Genomic DNA, 18,743 nt, shown 5'->3' with positions numbered 1-18,743 from the left:
GCTTAGGGTGAGAGACAGAAAAAGAGAAAGAGAGAAACATATTGAAAATTTAGAGTTCTGTGAAAGAAAGAAAGAGAAAGTGTATAAATTTAGTAAAATTTTGCTCTTTTATTTGTCTATTGGGTTTGTTTTTATAGGCCAACAACATTGGCCCAATTTTAACTAAACTTAGATTATTCACTCAGTTTATATATAATTAAAATATATTATATTTATATATTTTTAATATATATATATATATAGTGTAGAACTACTATACTATCGAAAATATAGAGGATTTGATGTTTTCGAATTTTTGATCCTTTGATTAAGAATTGTATGGTTAGGATGATTGCGGTCCCCCCTAGGATTAAATAATATCCTTAGGATTGAGTGGTCCATACAAGATAATAATAGTATTAATTCAAAGAAATGATTAAAGGGGTTGATCTAAGAATCAAAAAATCGAAAGCACCATATTCTCTATACTTTCGATAGTATAGTATATATATATATTCGAGCTTTTCGAGCATTTCGAGCCTAATTCGAACGAGCTGAATAATAATCAAGCTCGGCTTGAAATGAATTTCGAGCCTTTTTTTTGGTTCAAGCTTGGCTTATTTAATTTCGAATCGAGCTCGAACTCGCCAAATATCGAGTCGAATGCGAGTCGAACGCGAGCCAGCTTGCTCATTTGCCAGCCCTAGTGCAGTTATCTAGTATCTAGCCGTTTACCAACTAAAACAGCTAGAAATTAATTTGATTCCCCTGCATTTACTAACAGAACTTTTTAAGCGCAGCATATTGGGACAATATTATCAAGAGACTCATTTAGAAGGGTTCTTACGGAGGGATTCAAGTGCTAGCTTAAAAAAAAAAAAATTATTGGAAGGAAAAAAAAAAAATCCTCTCTGGAAATGCCCCTTATCATCATTGATTTGATTGATATCTTTCCACTATTTTATTATTATCGTTTAAATTGTACTCGACCATAAATGACATATTTCACAATAATCTGATAGCTACATCCTAAGTTTAGCCGCTAAGCCGGTTTATAACAAATGGAATGTTATTTTCATTAGCTATTAATGCTCGTGAGCTAGCTGTATTGTCATGTTTAGTAAAATTCCTAATTCAAATGATTGATTGTTGACTCAAATTAAATTATTTTTATTTTAAGAATGTCACTAAAATAATAAAGTTTGAGAGCCTATTTTTGAAGAGCAATACTATTTGTACACCTAAAAAAAGTGTAAATCTTACATCGCACATCAAAATGCCCATATATATTGGGCCTTGTCTTGTCCTTTTTTTATATAGTAAATATTTGAAAATTTTTCTAACCCCTGGATGAGGAGATTTAAGATTTATATCCTTCTTTTTTGGTGTAAAGATACTAGTAAGTGTAAAGAGGGTCCTCCTCATTTTTCGACATATATTCGCATATTAAAAAAGCATCCAAAAATGATTTCTAATTTATTCCCCTGTGAACGACAGCGGTGAATAAGGAAAACTGATCATTTCAAAGTTTGATAATTATTTAGTGCTTATTTAAGAAAATTATTTATTATCGTTTAAGGCATCATGCGAAGGGCGTCTCCAACAAAATCCTTGATCTTCTTGTACCATTCCAATGTACTCTACCAGGAAAAGAATGCATGACATTATTATAAAATATAAAATATGAGATCCATTACTATACTCTGATAAGGACGGTCATCTTGGTACTCTCAGTGGCCGTTTCTCGGCGATAAAACTTTCTAATTGACAATTCATGCTATTAAATATACTTTAAAATATTTAAAATTTTTATAAAGTAAATTTTATAATTTTTCGATATCATTTACCAAACCGCTGGTATGAGATACTTTTGAGTTTAACGGTACAAAAGAATCAAAATCAGCTAGAATTTTTGATAGAAAATTCTACTCATTATTTAGATAAAAATCATTAACTCTGATTTTAAATTGAATAATTCGATCCTCTAATTTTAGAAGGTTATTCGATCTTGCCATTCGTTTTGTGTTCGCTTAATGGACTGCATTATAATTTCAAAAATTACATAACTTATCTTGTAAAGTTTCAAATACTCTAGATCATGTTAATAGCATGAATCGTCATTTAAAGGCGACATATGAGTTTATACTCGTAAGAGTATAGTAATCCAACCATATAAAATATTAACAGAATTATGTGTATTATTATACAAAATACCACGTCAAATTTATTAAATAAAATATCATGGCTCACCTAGGCACAGCCGCGAACAGAGACTGCAGAGTAGGAAATGTATTCCTTCCAGGAAATCACATAGAAGGGAACTTGGAAGTCATACTATCGCACATAATTAAGTTAGAAAAATGTACAGATCCAGGGTTCCTGTGCTATGCCGATAATATCATGATGACAGCTTACCAAAACTATATTTCAGTTCTTAAATTTTCTCATATATTACAATTTCATCATGCATGACAGCTTACCAAAATCCAAAGTTGGTTCGTATAATCTAATCACCTCTTTAATCCAATTTTAAGCACCTTGGGGGGGAAAAAAGAAGAAGAAAAGAAAAGGAAAGAAAAGAAAAGAAAAATTATAGGAGGAATAAAAATTAAATCGTCATTTTTACTAGAAACCCCTGGATTTTTCTTGATGGTCAGAGATGAAATAGGAATACATGAAAAAGTTCAGGAACTGAAGTGTCTATAAAACAAAAAAGTTCAAAAGCTAAGTCACAACGTCGGCATGCTAAAGGTATAACAAATACATTTCAGACCAATGATGAGTATTATTCTATGACAACAAACACCCAAATAACCACCAAAAAGAGAATAACCAACTGCAACATGTCTCCGACTCTCTTTGCCGCAGAATCCTTAAGCCAGACTATATCCAGTGGAGCAAGATTGTTTCAGAAAGCCTGCATTGGCTGCCATGATATGGGAGGAAACATTCTCCAACCTGTCAGTCTCCTCTGAACTCCACTATTTCACATGCAAAGAGGGAAAAAAAAAGCATTTTACCGCTTTTATTACTACTAAACTTATTGCTCATCCCTCAAAATTTGCCTCAGGATGCGACTCTCTTCATGAAGGACCTACAGAGGTACAAAATAAAGCACCCATTGCTCGCTCCACTCTAAAAGACCATTCGTCAATGTGAATATGTAACAATAAACTGAAAGACAGAGAAATGTAATCTCATGCAGGAACGGAGTATCTACGGAGGAGGGAATATACAACATCACGTACTATGGGAAAGGACGGATGCCCGTGAGTAACCTTATCATTTTCCTTTTCAACTATTTACAACTAAATAAAAAGCAACCTCTTCATATTAGCGCCTGCAGTGGCATGGTTGATAAGTATTGACTGCTGATAGCATGTTCAGGGCTTCGGGGAAAAGTGCGCTCCAAGGGGTCAGTGCACATTCGGGCCACGGCTGCAAGAAGAGGAGATCAAGCTGCTAGCGGAGTTCGTCAAGTCACAAGCCGACAGAGGATGGCCAAATATCGAGAGTCGCGGGGATTGACTCCTGCACAGAAAAATAAAGCATTTGGAAGGCACATTATGTTGGTGTTAAGAATATCATATTATACTGCTGATGCATGCATATATACTATCAATTATTCATAACAACCGGACAAAATGATGTGCGTTTATTGTAATTCACAATGAGGAAATTTGCAACATAAAGGGCTTTAATTTTTACGACATGATTATTATGAGCTAACAGCAAAATTAGGTTTGCCGAAATTGTAAGAAAAAGGAAACAGAAGAAAAAAGGTACAGCTTGCACGACAACTACTTACATAATAACTGTGGTGTATTAGTAAACAGAAAAGCATGCACCAAAGTATGACTAGGGGAGTTATAAGTAAACAATATATTTGAGATTACATTCCTTGAGATTACAAAATCTCAGCTTGATGCCTTTCTTGTCTGCAATCTCCTGAACCCGCTCCTTTAAAACCCTTTTGAGCCTCGAGACGCAATCTCTTGGATGGGGGCAGAGGCTTGGTCCTTGCACTGCTCTTCTTCCTCTTCATCAAAAGGCTGTTTAAAAGAAGCTGCAAAAATAAATAAATAAATAAATAAAACTTTTTAGAAAGAATCAACTAGGAGAAACAATTAGACTATGTAAATAAATTGAGGAAAGAAAGGAAAAACTATACTAGGGCGTAGTAGATATATACCATCTTGTCCCGTGTGGAATGTATGAGTCGGCAAATTGCTCTTGGTGAAGAGCAGGTCAGTTGGGTGTGATCTCTGCATGAAGTCATCCACTGGTACGGGAATCTGGAATTGGGCCTCAACACCATGGCCAGCCGCCCTCATCTCTGAGCAGCATAAACTCGCCATGGATCTCGGTATGAGCTTGAAAGCCAAAGAGCACCCGTCCATATATGTTTCCCCTGCAAGTTGCCTATCTCCGTTCTATACATAGCCGTTTTGACATAACCAGCAGTCGCCTGATAAAGAGCGAGTCCAGGGTAGACGACGGCATCTTGAGGGCCTAAATCCCCATCTGCAAGTATCCAGCGCCCGTTGAAGTGAAGTCCTTTACATGCAAACCCGCCCGATCTGCCTTGACTATGGTGATTAATGTCTTATCAAACTGATGCTCATGATCTTGGAACATCACCAATTGTCCATCCTCCTGTGCTGCAAGGCTGTGATGCTGCGCTTCTTGGAAAGAAGGCCTCGAGTGGCAGCATACCGAAAGAACTGAAGAGGATATTTCTCTGTTCCTCAAAGGCAAGTTGTCTAGTATTTCAGTAAATGAAAAGCTACGTAGATTCAGAGAAAAGCTAACAGCATCCCAGAATATCTCGAGCGACTTTCCCGACCACTGCAAATATGTCAGGCAGACCAGCCGGGGGAAATTCCATAGCACCACTGGGCTCTGTTGGAATAAGACCAGGCCTGTAGTCATATGTTTCTAGCCAAAGTTGAGGGTCTGTATAGTAACCTGAGGTCTTGCACCACTCTCGAGAGTCGTTTGTATGAACCATCTCGCCCCAAGGGTACGAGTGCTGATGGAAAAAGAGACGAGCTGACTCCAAACCAGACCTTAACAGAGCTACCGTCGCTACACGGCAATTGAACAATTGCAGCTCAATATTGAGCAAGAGACTGTGTTAGAGTGGTTAGTGAGATCTTGTAAGAATCAGAAGGAAGCCCCTCACAAGCAACGAGATCGGCAAGCCTCACGCGACCAAGGGATGGAATAATTTGTCCCGCCATTGCACCCACTTAAGATCTCCAATAACTCACTACTCTGCCAAGACGACAGAGTTTTCTAGATGCATCGAATTATGAAAACATAGATAAGAAAACTAAAAGAAACTGGAGCATATGGAGAATGCTGGTTCAAGTATTTGAATATTGCGCTTCTGTGGAAAATAAATTCTCCTAGGACACATGTATGAAACATTTATGCAGATACATACATCCATGTTAACACACATATATACAAATGTACCAACCATCAATGGAAAAGGCAATATGAAGAATACTATCAATTGGACTTGACTTAGGGCCTGTTGGTAGTGAGGGCCACCAAACACTATAGGCCCAAAGAAGTTGGAGCAGAGGCATACAAAGATATGCTTCTCCATCTTCCAATGAGATTGGACAAAAAAAAAAAAATTATAACTCAGCCAAACCATTGTGTGATCTGTACAATACATTAATACTTATGAAAAGAAAAGAAAAATTATCCCATCACACTTTCTTTAAGCACCATCCACGCTCTGCTTGCGATCCTTTGAGATTGTAGAACGCAGCGGAAGTATTCGTTCGTACCTTTTTGCGGAAGCGATTCGCGCTACAACGCGATGAGCCCGGATCGTAGAGGTTGATTCACGTGTTCTTTGATCGTCCTTGAAGGTCTTCTAAAGCTCTGAACCCGCGGTGGATCGAACTACAAACGAGCACGATCGCAAATCTACCGTTCAAGTCCCTCTAGAATAATAGGTTAATGGAGGATGTGGTTTCTCTCTTTTGTTTTCTTATTCTCTTTCTTTTTCCGTTCTTGTTTTATATGGGATCGCCTGTATATTTATAAGGGATTCCAAAAACCTAATAGCGTAAGAGATAAGGCCAAATCGGTTATTAATTGTTATCCTAATATGATTAGAATTTATCTCTAATTAGCTTTTCAATTTAAAGCGAGATTAATCCTAATCCAATTAGACAATATGATAACCGTCGGATCGAGCCCGATTATGGGCGCATCCGATTCGATCTAACCGAATGCCAACATCTTCACTCGCACATGGCAGGGTCGATGTCATCGTAACCTTCCTCAACATTACACCACTATAATCCTATTCATACAGGGAAATGAACAATGCGACCACCGAGTCAACCTGCATTTTGGGAGCTCTATACTAGAACCTGTATACGGCCAGCATAGAGACATCGACCTTCAAAAAGAAAAAATATTAGACTCGTGGTGCCCTAGACAATTGAATTATATCAGGCTCAACATCTCTAATCCCTCAAAGAGCCATGCTAACCTCTGTTGCACACATTATGACACTATACTCATCATGATTGTTTCGCTATGCTGAAGCGACACAATCTGTCAACAATGAGTCAAAGCGTCTAAATGTAATTCAACTAGCTTTCTTGAGCCCTCATGCCACTGAGTTGAGAACTGATTGCTTTCCCAGCAATGCTTCGTAAAGCCGCATCAATCATAGTCGTAGGAAACATGCCAAAGTAGCAACATCAATTCTTTCACTTAATGACATAGTCAAAAGTTACTAAGGGTATCTGACATATATAGGACATCGTCTCAAAATAATGCCCGTAAGAACTCACACGATGAGGAAGCAGGGATCCATTCACTCATCTTCTTTATTTGGTCGCCCAGCATATGTAGTATGAAATACATACTATGGCAGAGAATCCCAATAAGCGTATGTCTTTCTCAATGTTATATGGATCTTAGCTCAGTCATTCCCGGAGTGTCTAGCCTGAGTTTCCCATTTTCTCGCTATCTCAAGCGTCAAAAAGTGAGCTCACATCCGGCTCTTAATATACAGGCCATACGAATTGTGGGACTAATCGTATGTGGTCTCATTAATGACCTCATCTTGGTGCCAACCAAGGCGGCTTCCATTAATACCTCAATTTTCGCTCGCTCTCCATAGCGCTGAAAAGAATGATTGCCCGTGTGATATTTTGGATCCTTCGTGTATGCAATCGTTGCCATGCTGTCACAATAGATCGTCACAGCAACGGAAGTACAAATGACAACCCCAATATCTCGAAGGAACCTTCTCAACCACATAGCCTCCTGAGCCGCTGCAGAACACGCCACGAACTCCGCCTCTGTCACGTCCCCGACCCAAAACCCCTACCAATTTGGCACGGTTCGGGTGCGCCAGACGGACGCCGAATGGACAGGACTTCTCCTGTCCGCCCAAGGCTCAAAAACCTGATCATGTACAAGAATTTCCCAGGATAATGAATTCATACATACACGATCAACAGGGCACAAACAGTGCCAACAACATAGAAGAGCAAGTAATCCACAAGTAATACAAGTGAAAGCAAAGAGAGTTTTACTAACTATACATCACATTTGCATTCTTCATACAATTACATTCTTTTTCCCTAAAATGAATACATGTTCATCAAGTACATAGCTCTCCAAAGTCCTCACCTACATGAATTTCTCTCAAATACATAGGTGTACTAATGCAAAAGAAAAGCTACTACTCTACCAATAATCCTCACTGGTCGGGCGAGATGCCCTTGCCGTGGTCCTCGCCCGGCAAACCTGTACCTAGCCCTGGGAATAGAGTTAGGTGAGAACTATCTTCCATAGTTCCCAGTGGGCTCGGCCGTCGACTCCGCCGATCTCCCCACTAGGTCCAAGTGGGCATAAATAACAACTAGATAGATAGATATATATATCAAAGCTGTAAAGACATAATAGGAAAACTATGCTACTATGCCCATAATCATGTGTAATGAATGCATGCATCATATAGTAAAAGTGTACTATCATGCTATCAAGTTCGATCTATGTTCAACAAGTAATTGTTCAATGACAATATTAACTTTGCATTTACCCAATCTGTGGCGAAATCCTTGGGTTTGCCTACGCCTCACATATACATCCTGTAGGGTACGGAGACTCCATGTGCCCCAAACTCGGGACTGTTTGCAGACCTCAACTCTATCCTAATCACCCGACACTTCGGAGTACTCGACAACATGGATGGCTATACCACCCCGGATGGCCATACCACCCCAATAACAGACCGTGAGCTTGATCTATCCTCTCCACGTGAGATACCCTACGAACTAGGGCCAACATCTCTCTCGGAACTCACCTATTCCGACATTCATGCATAATTACTTAGCTATACTAAGTTCATTATCCACGAGTCGTTTACTAGGGAATCCACCTATCCCTAAGATCTCAAACCTCTAGCGTCAAATAACTACATTAATGCCACTTGTTCTGTTCTTTAAATATTTAGATGCCACTCTCTATGTCACTAACTAACCCTCGAGTTCATGTCTTTCTTTTAGCACTATAGGATCCATGTTCTGATCCAATTCTTACCTAACCAAATCACCAAGTATTCCATGCACACTAGGTTAACATTTAGAAGCATAAGGAAGAGGTACTACAATGCAATCCTACAATGCAATATGCAAGAGATGAGGTTATATGTTATTCTAAGATATAGAAAAAGTTCGGTTGCTTCGGGATGACACCCCCCACCTTTTTGTAGTCGATAAACGTTGTAGAGGTTCTAAGAATGATCCTCGACACTTGCTTCGATGCTATCTCCGCCTCTTTGGAGGAAACGAAGCTCAATCGGCCTTATTTTGCCAATAACTCCTCGACGGCTCGTCGGATGCTCAATCTGACTTCGCCCACGCGTTTTGTTACCTATCAATTAGGTTTACAAGCTACTAAATGAGATCAATCCTCATTATTTAGGAAACTCCCAATTTGGAGCCCTAGGTTTGCACCTATAGCAAACCACTCTATCCAAACCCTAGATTCTAGCATCAAACACTTGCTAAGCATGCTAGGGGTCCATTTGACCCATTTTCAAAGCCAAAAACTCAAAACCCTAAGTTCTACATTGTAATACACTGGACCTTCGCAAACTGCGAGGTTCGAGTGATTGGATGTGTTTCGAGCTTTTCCACACTTGGTATAGGGTCGTAGAATATTTTCTGACCTAAAAAGTTCGAAAAACCTGAGTTCTGGACGAGTCCTGAGAGTTTTACTCTCGGGGACCGGTCCCTAAAAGGAGAGACCGGTCCCCTAGTGAGCCGTGTTGCGCAGCCGGCGAGGCAACCGGCCCCTGGCGGGCGAGACCGGTCCCCGAGCGTGTCTACGCAGTGAGAGACCGGTCCCGAGCGGGGAGAGACCGGTTCCCGAACGATGGTTTCTCGGGTTCGACATGAGAGACCGGTCCCTTGCAGGGAGAGACCGGTCCCTCTGGGCGAAAATTGCCCAGACCGGGCTGATGCAATTTTGGATTTTTGAGGAACCTAGCTGGATTTTGTTGCAATAGATGGTCTATATGACCTATCCACTCTCTCTTCTCCTCATTTTCTCTTCTCTCAACTCTCTCTACACCCTTGATAGAGAAGAAGAAGAAGAAGGAGAAGGAGAAGAAGGAAGGAAGAAGAAGATTGAGGGCAACTAGTGGACTTGGAGCATCTTCCTCACCCTCTCTTCTTCCTTGGTGCTTGGGGCTTGGACTTGGAGCTTGCAAGAGAGAAGATCTTCACCCTTGGAGCTTAGATTGGAGTTCTCTTGAGGTTGGTTGCTTGTTTCTTCCCTCTAGACCTAGTTTTGGTAGATTTTGGGGGATGAAACCCTAGAATGGAAAATCTATGGTTTATTTGGGGCTTTTTTGATTGGAGGCTTTTTGAGCTAATCTAATAAGATTAGAACCTTGGTTTAGGTTGCTTTGGAAGGGATCTAGCTTTCATTTGAGCTTTGGTTAGAGGTTTGCACTCTTGAGGTGAGATTTTGACCCTTTTTGCTAGATGGTTAATGATTGAGCTTTTGGCTCTTCGTTTTATTTGGGTGACCCTATTTTTGATGTTTCTAGGGTACTAGGAAGCTAGTGGATACCTCCGTTCGGCGAAACGAGGGTTTCGATTTTGGTGGGTTTGACCTAGCCTATAATATGAGAAATTCTCATATCGGGTGATTTATGTTTCGTAAATTGGAAAAGCATGCTTATTCATGTTAAATGCATTTATTATGATTTTTAGAATGCCTAAAATGCCTATGTTACATGTAGTGAAATTTTGGACCTCTATGTAGTAGAGATTTGCATATGAAGCTTATGTTTGGTTTTTTTTTAGCATTCTAATGTTGTACCATTTTCCTTATAGTGAAAATGAGTTTTGATTCATGTATTTAAATCTAAGTTTAATTGAGACATGAAAGATAACTAATATGCCATAAAGAGGCACCAAACTTGAATGTTGTGTGATTTAGAGAGCTAATGTCATCAAGCGGCATTGAGCTCGGGACATGGGTGAACTTAGCGGATAGGGCCATTGAGGAATTCGGAGCATGCTTAAACATTGAATGTCTAAGTGCCATAAAGGGGCACTAGACCTAAAAAACATTGGAACTTCACATTATGACTTAAAACTAGATCTTCGGGATGCTAGTGACTATACCATGTTAGAGACATGATGATAGGATACTTGAGACAGTGACTATGCTTGCTTGCCATTTGTGCTCATTCGCACATGCTTGTGAGGGTCGCTCCCTACAAGCCGGCACTCCGGAGTTAGCCTACGCGACCTATGTTCGCTCGTGCGGTATCGAGAAACCTACAGGGTCGGGAGGGATAGACTCATTCCTAGAGTCAAATAACAGACCGTGAGCTCGATCTATCCTCTCCAAGTGAGGATACCCTACGAACTAGGGCCAACATCTCAATTGAAACTCATTTACATCCTCTCCTTGTGAGGATACTTAGCTTTACTAAGTTCTTGTCCATAAGACATTTTCTAAGGGATTCACCTATCCCTAGGTTCTCAAACCTCTAGTGTCAAGTACACTACATTAATGCCACTCGTTTGTTCTTTAGACATTTAGATGCCACTCTTTAAGTCACTAGATAACCATCAAGTTCACCTCTTTTCTTTAGCACTATAGGATCAACTGTCCCAACCCAATCCTCACCTATCCTATTCACCTAGCATTCTATGCACACTAGGTTACCATTTAGAAAGCATAAGGAGAAGGTTAAACATGCAATCCTACAATGCAACATGCAAGAAATGAAATTATATGTTATTCTAAGACATAGAAAAGAGCCCGGTTGCTTCGGGATGACACCTGTAACACACTGGACCTTTGCAAATTGCGAGGTTCGAGTGTTTGGACTGTGTCCTGAGCTTTTTCAGATTTTCTGGTGGGTCGTTGACAGTGTTCCGACCTATGGTTCGAATCCCGAGAATTGTAGTATTTTATGTATCACTAAGGTCACTATAGAGTTGGACCTAGGCTACCCTCGGATTGCATTCTACACGAGGTGTAACCGGTGACAGGTCGATGGCTGTACCGGTATACATTTTGTACCGATACACTTTGATTGCTGTACCGGTACACTTGTGGCGAATTTCGAACCCGAGCCTCGGGTTTGCATTTTCGTAGGATTTGTACTGGTACACTTTCCCGTGTACCGATACACTTTGGCAGAATCTGAGCAGTTTGAACTGTAGAGGGTTTTTCACATTTGTGGTCTTCTATTTAGCTCCCCACGCCCCTTGGAGCTCTCCCTGAGCTGAGGACACAGTAGAAGAAGGTAGGGCACCTCTCCCCTTCATCTCTTTGGTTTTGATCCTCCCTTTTGCTTGGATTTTAGTGGATTAATACCTTTTTTTTACCTTTTGGAGCCTTGTCCACCATTGTTGAAGCTTGGAGCTTGGTTTTGGTGGATTGTTGAGAGAAGATCTTGGGATTTCGAGAGTTTAGAGCTTGGATTGAAGCTTCTAAAAGGTAATCTACTTATCTTCTCCCTCTAGAATTGAGTTTTATTGGTGGTTTTAAGGTGGAACCCTAGAATGAGGTTTTAGGGTTAATTTTGGGCATTTTTGATTTAGGGCTTTTGGGGCTAAATTAATTGAATTAGAACCCTCCTTTGGGTTAGATTGGAAGGATTTTAGCCTTCTTTTGGAGCTTGTGAGAGTTTTTCTCCACCCTAGGTGAGATTTTAGCCCTTTTGCCTTGTTGGTTAATGTTTGATCTTTTCGTTGATCATAATGTCCGTATATCTCTTCGCTCATTACTTTTAGGGTATTTTGAGGCTCGTGGACAACTTCGTTCGGCGAAACAACGGACTACGCGACGGTTCGGTCGGTTTGACCTAGCCACACAATGAGAAAATCTCATTTGTGATGTTTTGAGTATCGTTAAATAATAAAACATGCATAATCATGTTAGATATATTTATTATGAATTTTAGAATGCTTAACATGCATATGTTATGTATAGTAAATTTTTGGACCTCTATGTGGTAGGGTGCATGCAAGTAGGACATAGCATTCTAGTTGGAACTTGGAACCTTGATTCCTATTATGAAAATGAACATTGCTTTCATGCATTTAACCTTTATGCCCAATTGTGACATTAGGGACTTTGGAAGCCTAGAGAGGCTTGGGGACTTAGACTATTTGAGATTTTGGGCCAATGTCATAAAGAGGCATTGGGCCCCGGGCTATAGTGAACATTGGTATTAATGTCATATTTGGAATATAGAACATGAATTGAGCTTGATTAGTTGTGATGCTTAGGTGTCATAAAGGGGCACTAAGCAAGTCAGTGTTGAGCTATCACATTGTGACATAGACCTAAACCGTTGGGTTACTAGTAGCTTTTGCCATGTTTGAGACATGAGGGTTGGATACTTGAGCCTTGACTACGCTTGCTTGCCATTTGTGCTCATTCACACATGCTTGTGAGGGTCGCTCCCTACAAGCCGGCACTCCGGAGTTAGCCTATGCGACCTATGTTCGCTCGTGCGGTATTGAGAAGCCTACGGGGTCGAGTGGGACAGACACATTCCAAGAGTAGGGATGTTGGGCTACCACAGGGACTTAGGCGGCACAAGCTGGACTACCTTGGGTAGGTCCTTAATTGGAAATGGAAATCGACACAGTGTTGAGTGTGTTATAATCACTACTAGATAGAGAGTAGTAGTTGGATTACTTGGACTTGCTTCTAGCATAGTTTTGGATATTTGAGTATACATACATACATGTAGCATGCTAGGAGATGTTGCTTATTGTATTCATATATACATTGTTGCCATGATAAAGCATGATCTTCATAACTTCATAAAGTAAACCGTGACATTTACTTGTGGCCATTTAGGGATATATGATTTATGACAAAGTAAAGGTGCATCATTTTAACACCATGCATAATTGCAACGTAGTATCTTAACATTTTAATTATACTTTCATAAATGCAATTCGTTCATTATTATTGCTTTCTTTTTGACTTACCCTCTTCTTTTGGGGCCTAGTTGTCACGCCCCGCGACCACACGCCTATTTGGCCAGGTCGCGGCGCTGCTGACAGACCGCTGAACGGACAAGGTTTCCCCTGTACCGCGGACAGAGTCTCCCCTGTATATTCAAAGCGTCGCAATCAATACAATATACGAAGTTCCAACCAGAAACACATTTCAAACAAAGATTGCATAAGGAAGTATCAAAAACATAGTCTACTTGCTATTACAAGCATTCACATTATTTAGATACATTTTACATCACAATTATATAATACATTCTTTTTAGCTTCCAAATACAATCTAGCTTTAACAATGTTATTACAACTTGATTCTTTTCATTCTCTTGCATCCCTAAGTAAGGCCGACTCAGGGTACCGCTATCTCTGGTCTCGGTGGTAGGGCGCTAACTATGGAACTACGCCCTCGCCTCGCGTCGCCGTGCCGCTTATGTGTGAACCTGTAACACCCCAAAACCACGTGGGGTGAGAACCAACTCCATGGTTCCCAGTGGGTACGGCCACCCAAGAGAAAAGCTCGACCAATAGGTCCAAGGTAGGCAACTGCAAGTTAATTCAATAAACAGATAGATATATATCTTTATTATGCAACTAATAAAACCATGCTTTGCCTCACGAATACAATAATGCCATGCTATATGCGAATCATGCAACTATACAAGTAGAATAAATGATTTTACTTTGTATCATGCTATCCATAGCTTTTTCATAATTTATACATCTTATCACTTTACATCATTGGTTATTTGCTCCTAAGGTTTTCCTCTACCCTAGCCAAGCTAACCACCCGACTCGGTCTCGAGTCAATCAACTGCGGAATACCGCACCAAAACTAGGCTCGAGGTGATGGACGTCTCACATACACCTCAGCCCTAAATCCTCTCAACTGGGATACCAAACCCGTAACACATAATGCTGTACATTCACTTGGCTTTGACCCAATCTTACCGGTTAACCATGTTAACCCCAATAACTCACAACCCAAAATCCCTTAATAGCGGGGGACTCGAACCTCCCTAGGGACCGTCTTCTGGGGGGACTTTACCACGCCCAGTGGTGACCAACTCCGGAGCGCACCGCCCGAGGGGGAGCTACCTCCCTCAAGCCAAGACTTATCGTGAGTATCGATCCAATCCTCAACTTGAGGATTCATAGCCACTTGTCACAATGCCATTGTCATAATAGGTTTTCTACCTATTTAATCATGCCACTCCCTATGTCATCTTGGTCCAATGCCACTCTTGGTTAAACTATGTTTAACAACTATGTTCTCTATGCCAATCAATGTCTCTATTGTCAATGTCACCTTTGTTTACTATGTCCAAGTCCAACTCTCACATTCACACAATAATAGGGTCCTAACATACATGTCCATTATGGTTCTACCTTTCTCTATGTTCAACTACGTTAGAAACATGTCATTGAAAGCAACCAAGATTCACATGTACTTAGTCCTATTATGTATGAATGATACAAATATATATGCTCAAATGCCACAAGTGTTTGCTAGGTTCATGACACTAGGTTCACACTATACTTGTTCAACCTATGTTCTTTGACACTAGGTTCATATCCTCCATGTTCAACCTATGTCCATGACTCTAGGTTTAATGCCACTCGATCTAATGTATATAGATTGTCCATATGCACATTTTCATTTCTTAACATTAGTATCTCTACAACATGATCATCAAGTATATCTTAGTATTAGCCACATGCTTGCATTTATTATTTCTACATCATGCTTATCATACCATTACTTAGCATTATCCACATGCATGCTTATCATGTAAACTTTAGCATTACTCAATGCATTCATCTAGCACTATTTACACTAAGTCATCATGCATTCCTCTTATCATGTTCTTATAATGTTAACATTCATATGCCCTTTATCTTATGCATTCAAAGCATTAATCACATGCATTTATCTAGCATTTCTATAATATGTTAACATGCATTCTTTTCACATTCTTACATTATGTCAAATGCATTCCTCTAGCATTTCACATTATATGTCAACATGCATCAATATGAAATCTCATTTCTCTTAGACATAAAGGCGACCTAGTCGCTTCGGTAAGCACAACCCACCTCATTTCGCATTCCGATTGCTTGTCGACACTTGCAATCGGCCTCCCGCGGCATCCGGCACCCGGTTTGGCCCGATCTCTCGCGCAACCACCCGAACGGCCTCCAATTCACGATCCGGAAATTAAAGTTCTTCGGTTATGTGCCACGATGCTTCAAATCCGTTTTCATGGGTTTACGATGTCGCCTCGGCCCTCCAGGCGAAAACGAAGCCTAAACGTCCGTTTCTTTAATAACTTCGCAACGGCTCGACGAATCAGCGAACCGACTTCGCCAACGCGTTCGTTTACCTAGCAATTAGGTTTATAGAGGGTCAAATGAGATCAAACCCTCATATTTACAAAACCCCATTTTTGAGCCCTAGATGCATTGAACCTCCAAATAATCCAAATTAAATGGAGCAACATGCTAATAATGCTCATTAGAGACTATTAGAACACTTAAAGCTAAGGATTAAGCCAAATCCCAAAAGCTTACCACAACGTGAACGCCGCAACGAAAACACGCCGCTGTAACGGGCGCACGAAAGCTCGATCCGTCACTCCCAACGCGTTCGCGAGCATCTTCTCCACCAACGCCGCGAATTTGAGCGAGAGATATGGAGAGATGAGAGAGAAATCTAGAGAGAGGAATGAAGGTTTCTCTCACTAGCACCATGCGTGCGTGTGTGTGTGCTCGGGCTGAAGGAGAGGAAGAAGAAGCATCAGCTTCTTTATAATGCACCCCAAGGCACTATTCACTTCAGGCAATTTTAGCAGTTCGGAACAGTTTGAGCCCTTCTGAATGTCCGTTTTAGCTCAAATTTGACAGGCAAGCTCAGTTTAACGTACTGAGTAAGAATATATTTTAAGTTTTCAGTTTCGACCCCATTTGGTCACCGAAAACTGTACCGAACTATAATCTTTATCAGATAGCTTTCAGATTTTATTTCTCGACTTTCGGGTGTCGGAAAAATATGAAACTTTAAATATAGCCTCATAAAAATATTTCTGACTTATTCTCCAATTTTCATAATTTTCTGAGACTGTGCATTTTTTGCTAATTTATCTGTCTCGTTTCCAACAGAAAATTCTAAATCTTCTGTTTTCATTCCGATTTCAGCACAAATCAATTCTGACTTATGTTTTACTTCTCTAAATCCAATAAAAATAGTATCCCACACTATTTTTATTTATTTTTATTTTTTCTACCAAAATCTAGTATATTACAGTCTCCACCCCTTAAAAAGAATTTTGTCTGCGAAATTCAAACTACGCCTCAATTCAGCTCTGCGAGCAATTGAGAGTACCAACTGACTTTTCCACTCCAAAGCGGCTTCACAGTATCGTGATTCCAGAAGCGGCTCATACTGACCAACTCTCGAATTTTATTTCTCACTCTACAGGTGTCAGAAAAATATGAAACTTTAAATTTAGCCTCATAAAAATATTTCTGACTTATCCTCCAATTTTCATAATTTTCTGAGACTGTGCATTTTCTGCTAATTTATCTGTCCCGTTTTCAACAGAAAATTCTAGATCTTCTGTTTTCATTCCGATTTCAGCACAAGTCACTTCTGACTTATGTTTTACTTCTATAAATCCAATAAAAATAGTTTCTCACACTATTTTTATTTATTTTTATTTTTATACCAAAATCTAGTATGTTACACCGGGATTGGATAATCACTACTAGATAGGCTTAGTAGTTGGATTACATTTACATGCTTATGACCTAGCATTGGTACTTGTAGTATACTTGCTTGATTGATTTATCGCACCATAGTATACTCGGTTACTTGCTAGAGCTTAATCGTTATGTAATGACATATTGGATCGTGACATTTACCCGTTGCCTTTGGACATACTTTCTCATGATAGAGTAAACGTACATCTTGCTTACTTGAGACATAGTAGTTAGCATTTCAATTATGCTATCATATCGCAATTAATATTCTTGTTATTATTATTACTTGCTTTTGGACTTACCCTTTTCTTTTGGAGCCTAGTGGTGCATAGAGCTGCGGTCAGTAATTGCCCACTGGGAACTATAAATTATAGTTCTCACGCCCTCTTTTTCTCGATGTTTTTCAGAGCCTTCCGCGCAGGGGGAGGCCAGGGATCGCGGAAAGGGTATCGCCTCGGGCTAGCGTGCTCGCCGAGGGATCGTTCGATAGGTGGTCTACCTCTCGTGTTTTTCTTTTTGTGAGAGGTTGAGAGTTTCACCATTGTACTAGAGACCACCCATTTTTGTACCTTTGAGACCTTTATTGTACTACTTTATGGTTTATTTTTATGGTTTAGTTGTATCCTTTTTCTTTTGTTATAGAAAGTAGAATCATACTGCTCTGATATCATTAGTCGTTGCTCTTTCCTTTCGGCTATGTTTCTTGCTTTACTTTCGCTTTTATTGTAGACGCCTTATATGTGCAGACATATGGCGGGTCTGGGCGCGCTACCGGGAGGGCCTCCGCCGGTCCCAGGGCGTGACATACATGTTAGGGTTTAGTAGCTTACCTCTTGAGCTACTCCAAAGGGATGAAGAGTGAGAGAAGAAGGTGGTGGAGATGATTTTCTCCAAGCTCTCCACCTTCTTCTTCTTCTGTTTTCTTTCTTCTCCTTCTTTTCTTTCTAGAGAGAGAGAGAGGGAATGTGAGGGGGGAAGGAGAAATGAGAGAGGGAGAGGGTGTTTAATCCTCTCCATACCCCTAACCAATGTGACATTTTCAGTTTAGCCCTTCCACTTTTGCTCCTCTCAACCCAGTCTACTTGGGCAATTTCGCGCGGAGGGACCGATCTCTCTCTACGGGAGGACCGGTCCCCGAGAGTAGCCCATGCGGGAGGAAGGCTCTCTGCCAGCCTTCACGCGTACGGGGACCGGTCTCTCCCGTCAGGGACCAGTCCCCAAGAGCACTACTGTAAAGGAGTGAATTCTCGAAATTCGAGGATTAAACTTCATTTAGAATCGACTAATTATCGAATGTGTAGGCTTCGGAAAGTCCGAAGGTGATTAGAATGCAAAAAGTGCATTAGAACGGACCCACGAGAGCAATCATGTGAAATCTGCACAAGTGCAGGTTTCATGCTCTCTGGGACCGGTCCTTCTGGGAGGGGACCGGTTCTCGTAAGCATGTTTTCGGAAACCCCT

At 40.5% G+C, this 18,743-nt stretch overlaps 1 protein-coding gene and 1 pseudogene across 1 annotated transcript; one reads left to right on the top strand and one right to left on the bottom strand.

Moving 5' to 3' along the window:
• The first annotated feature begins 2,365 nt into the window (after positions 1-2,365).
• On the top strand, positions 2,366-3,691 carry LOC109704719 (cytochrome c6, chloroplastic-like). Its single transcript, XM_020225492.1, has 4 exons — positions 2,366-2,939; positions 3,050-3,081; positions 3,185-3,248; positions 3,367-3,691. The coding sequence occupies exons 1-4, from the start codon at positions 2,772-2,774 to the stop codon at positions 3,505-3,507; spliced, it is 405 nt and encodes a 134-aa protein (XP_020081081.1). The 5' UTR covers positions 2,366-2,771; the 3' UTR covers positions 3,508-3,691.
• Positions 3,692-3,782: 91 nt separating this feature from the next.
• Positions 3,783-5,222, bottom strand: LOC109704718 (annotated as a pseudogene).
• Between the last annotated feature and the right edge of the window lie 13,521 nt (positions 5,223-18,743).

The sequence above is a fragment of the Ananas comosus genome, unplaced genomic scaffold (assembly GCF_001540865.1).
Source record: "Ananas comosus cultivar F153 unplaced genomic scaffold, ASM154086v1, whole genome shotgun sequence".
Taxonomy (NCBI): domain Eukaryota; kingdom Viridiplantae; phylum Streptophyta; class Magnoliopsida; order Poales; family Bromeliaceae; genus Ananas; species Ananas comosus.
Note: the sequence above shows the minus strand (reverse complement) of the source record. Positions and strands in the feature narration are given on the sequence as shown.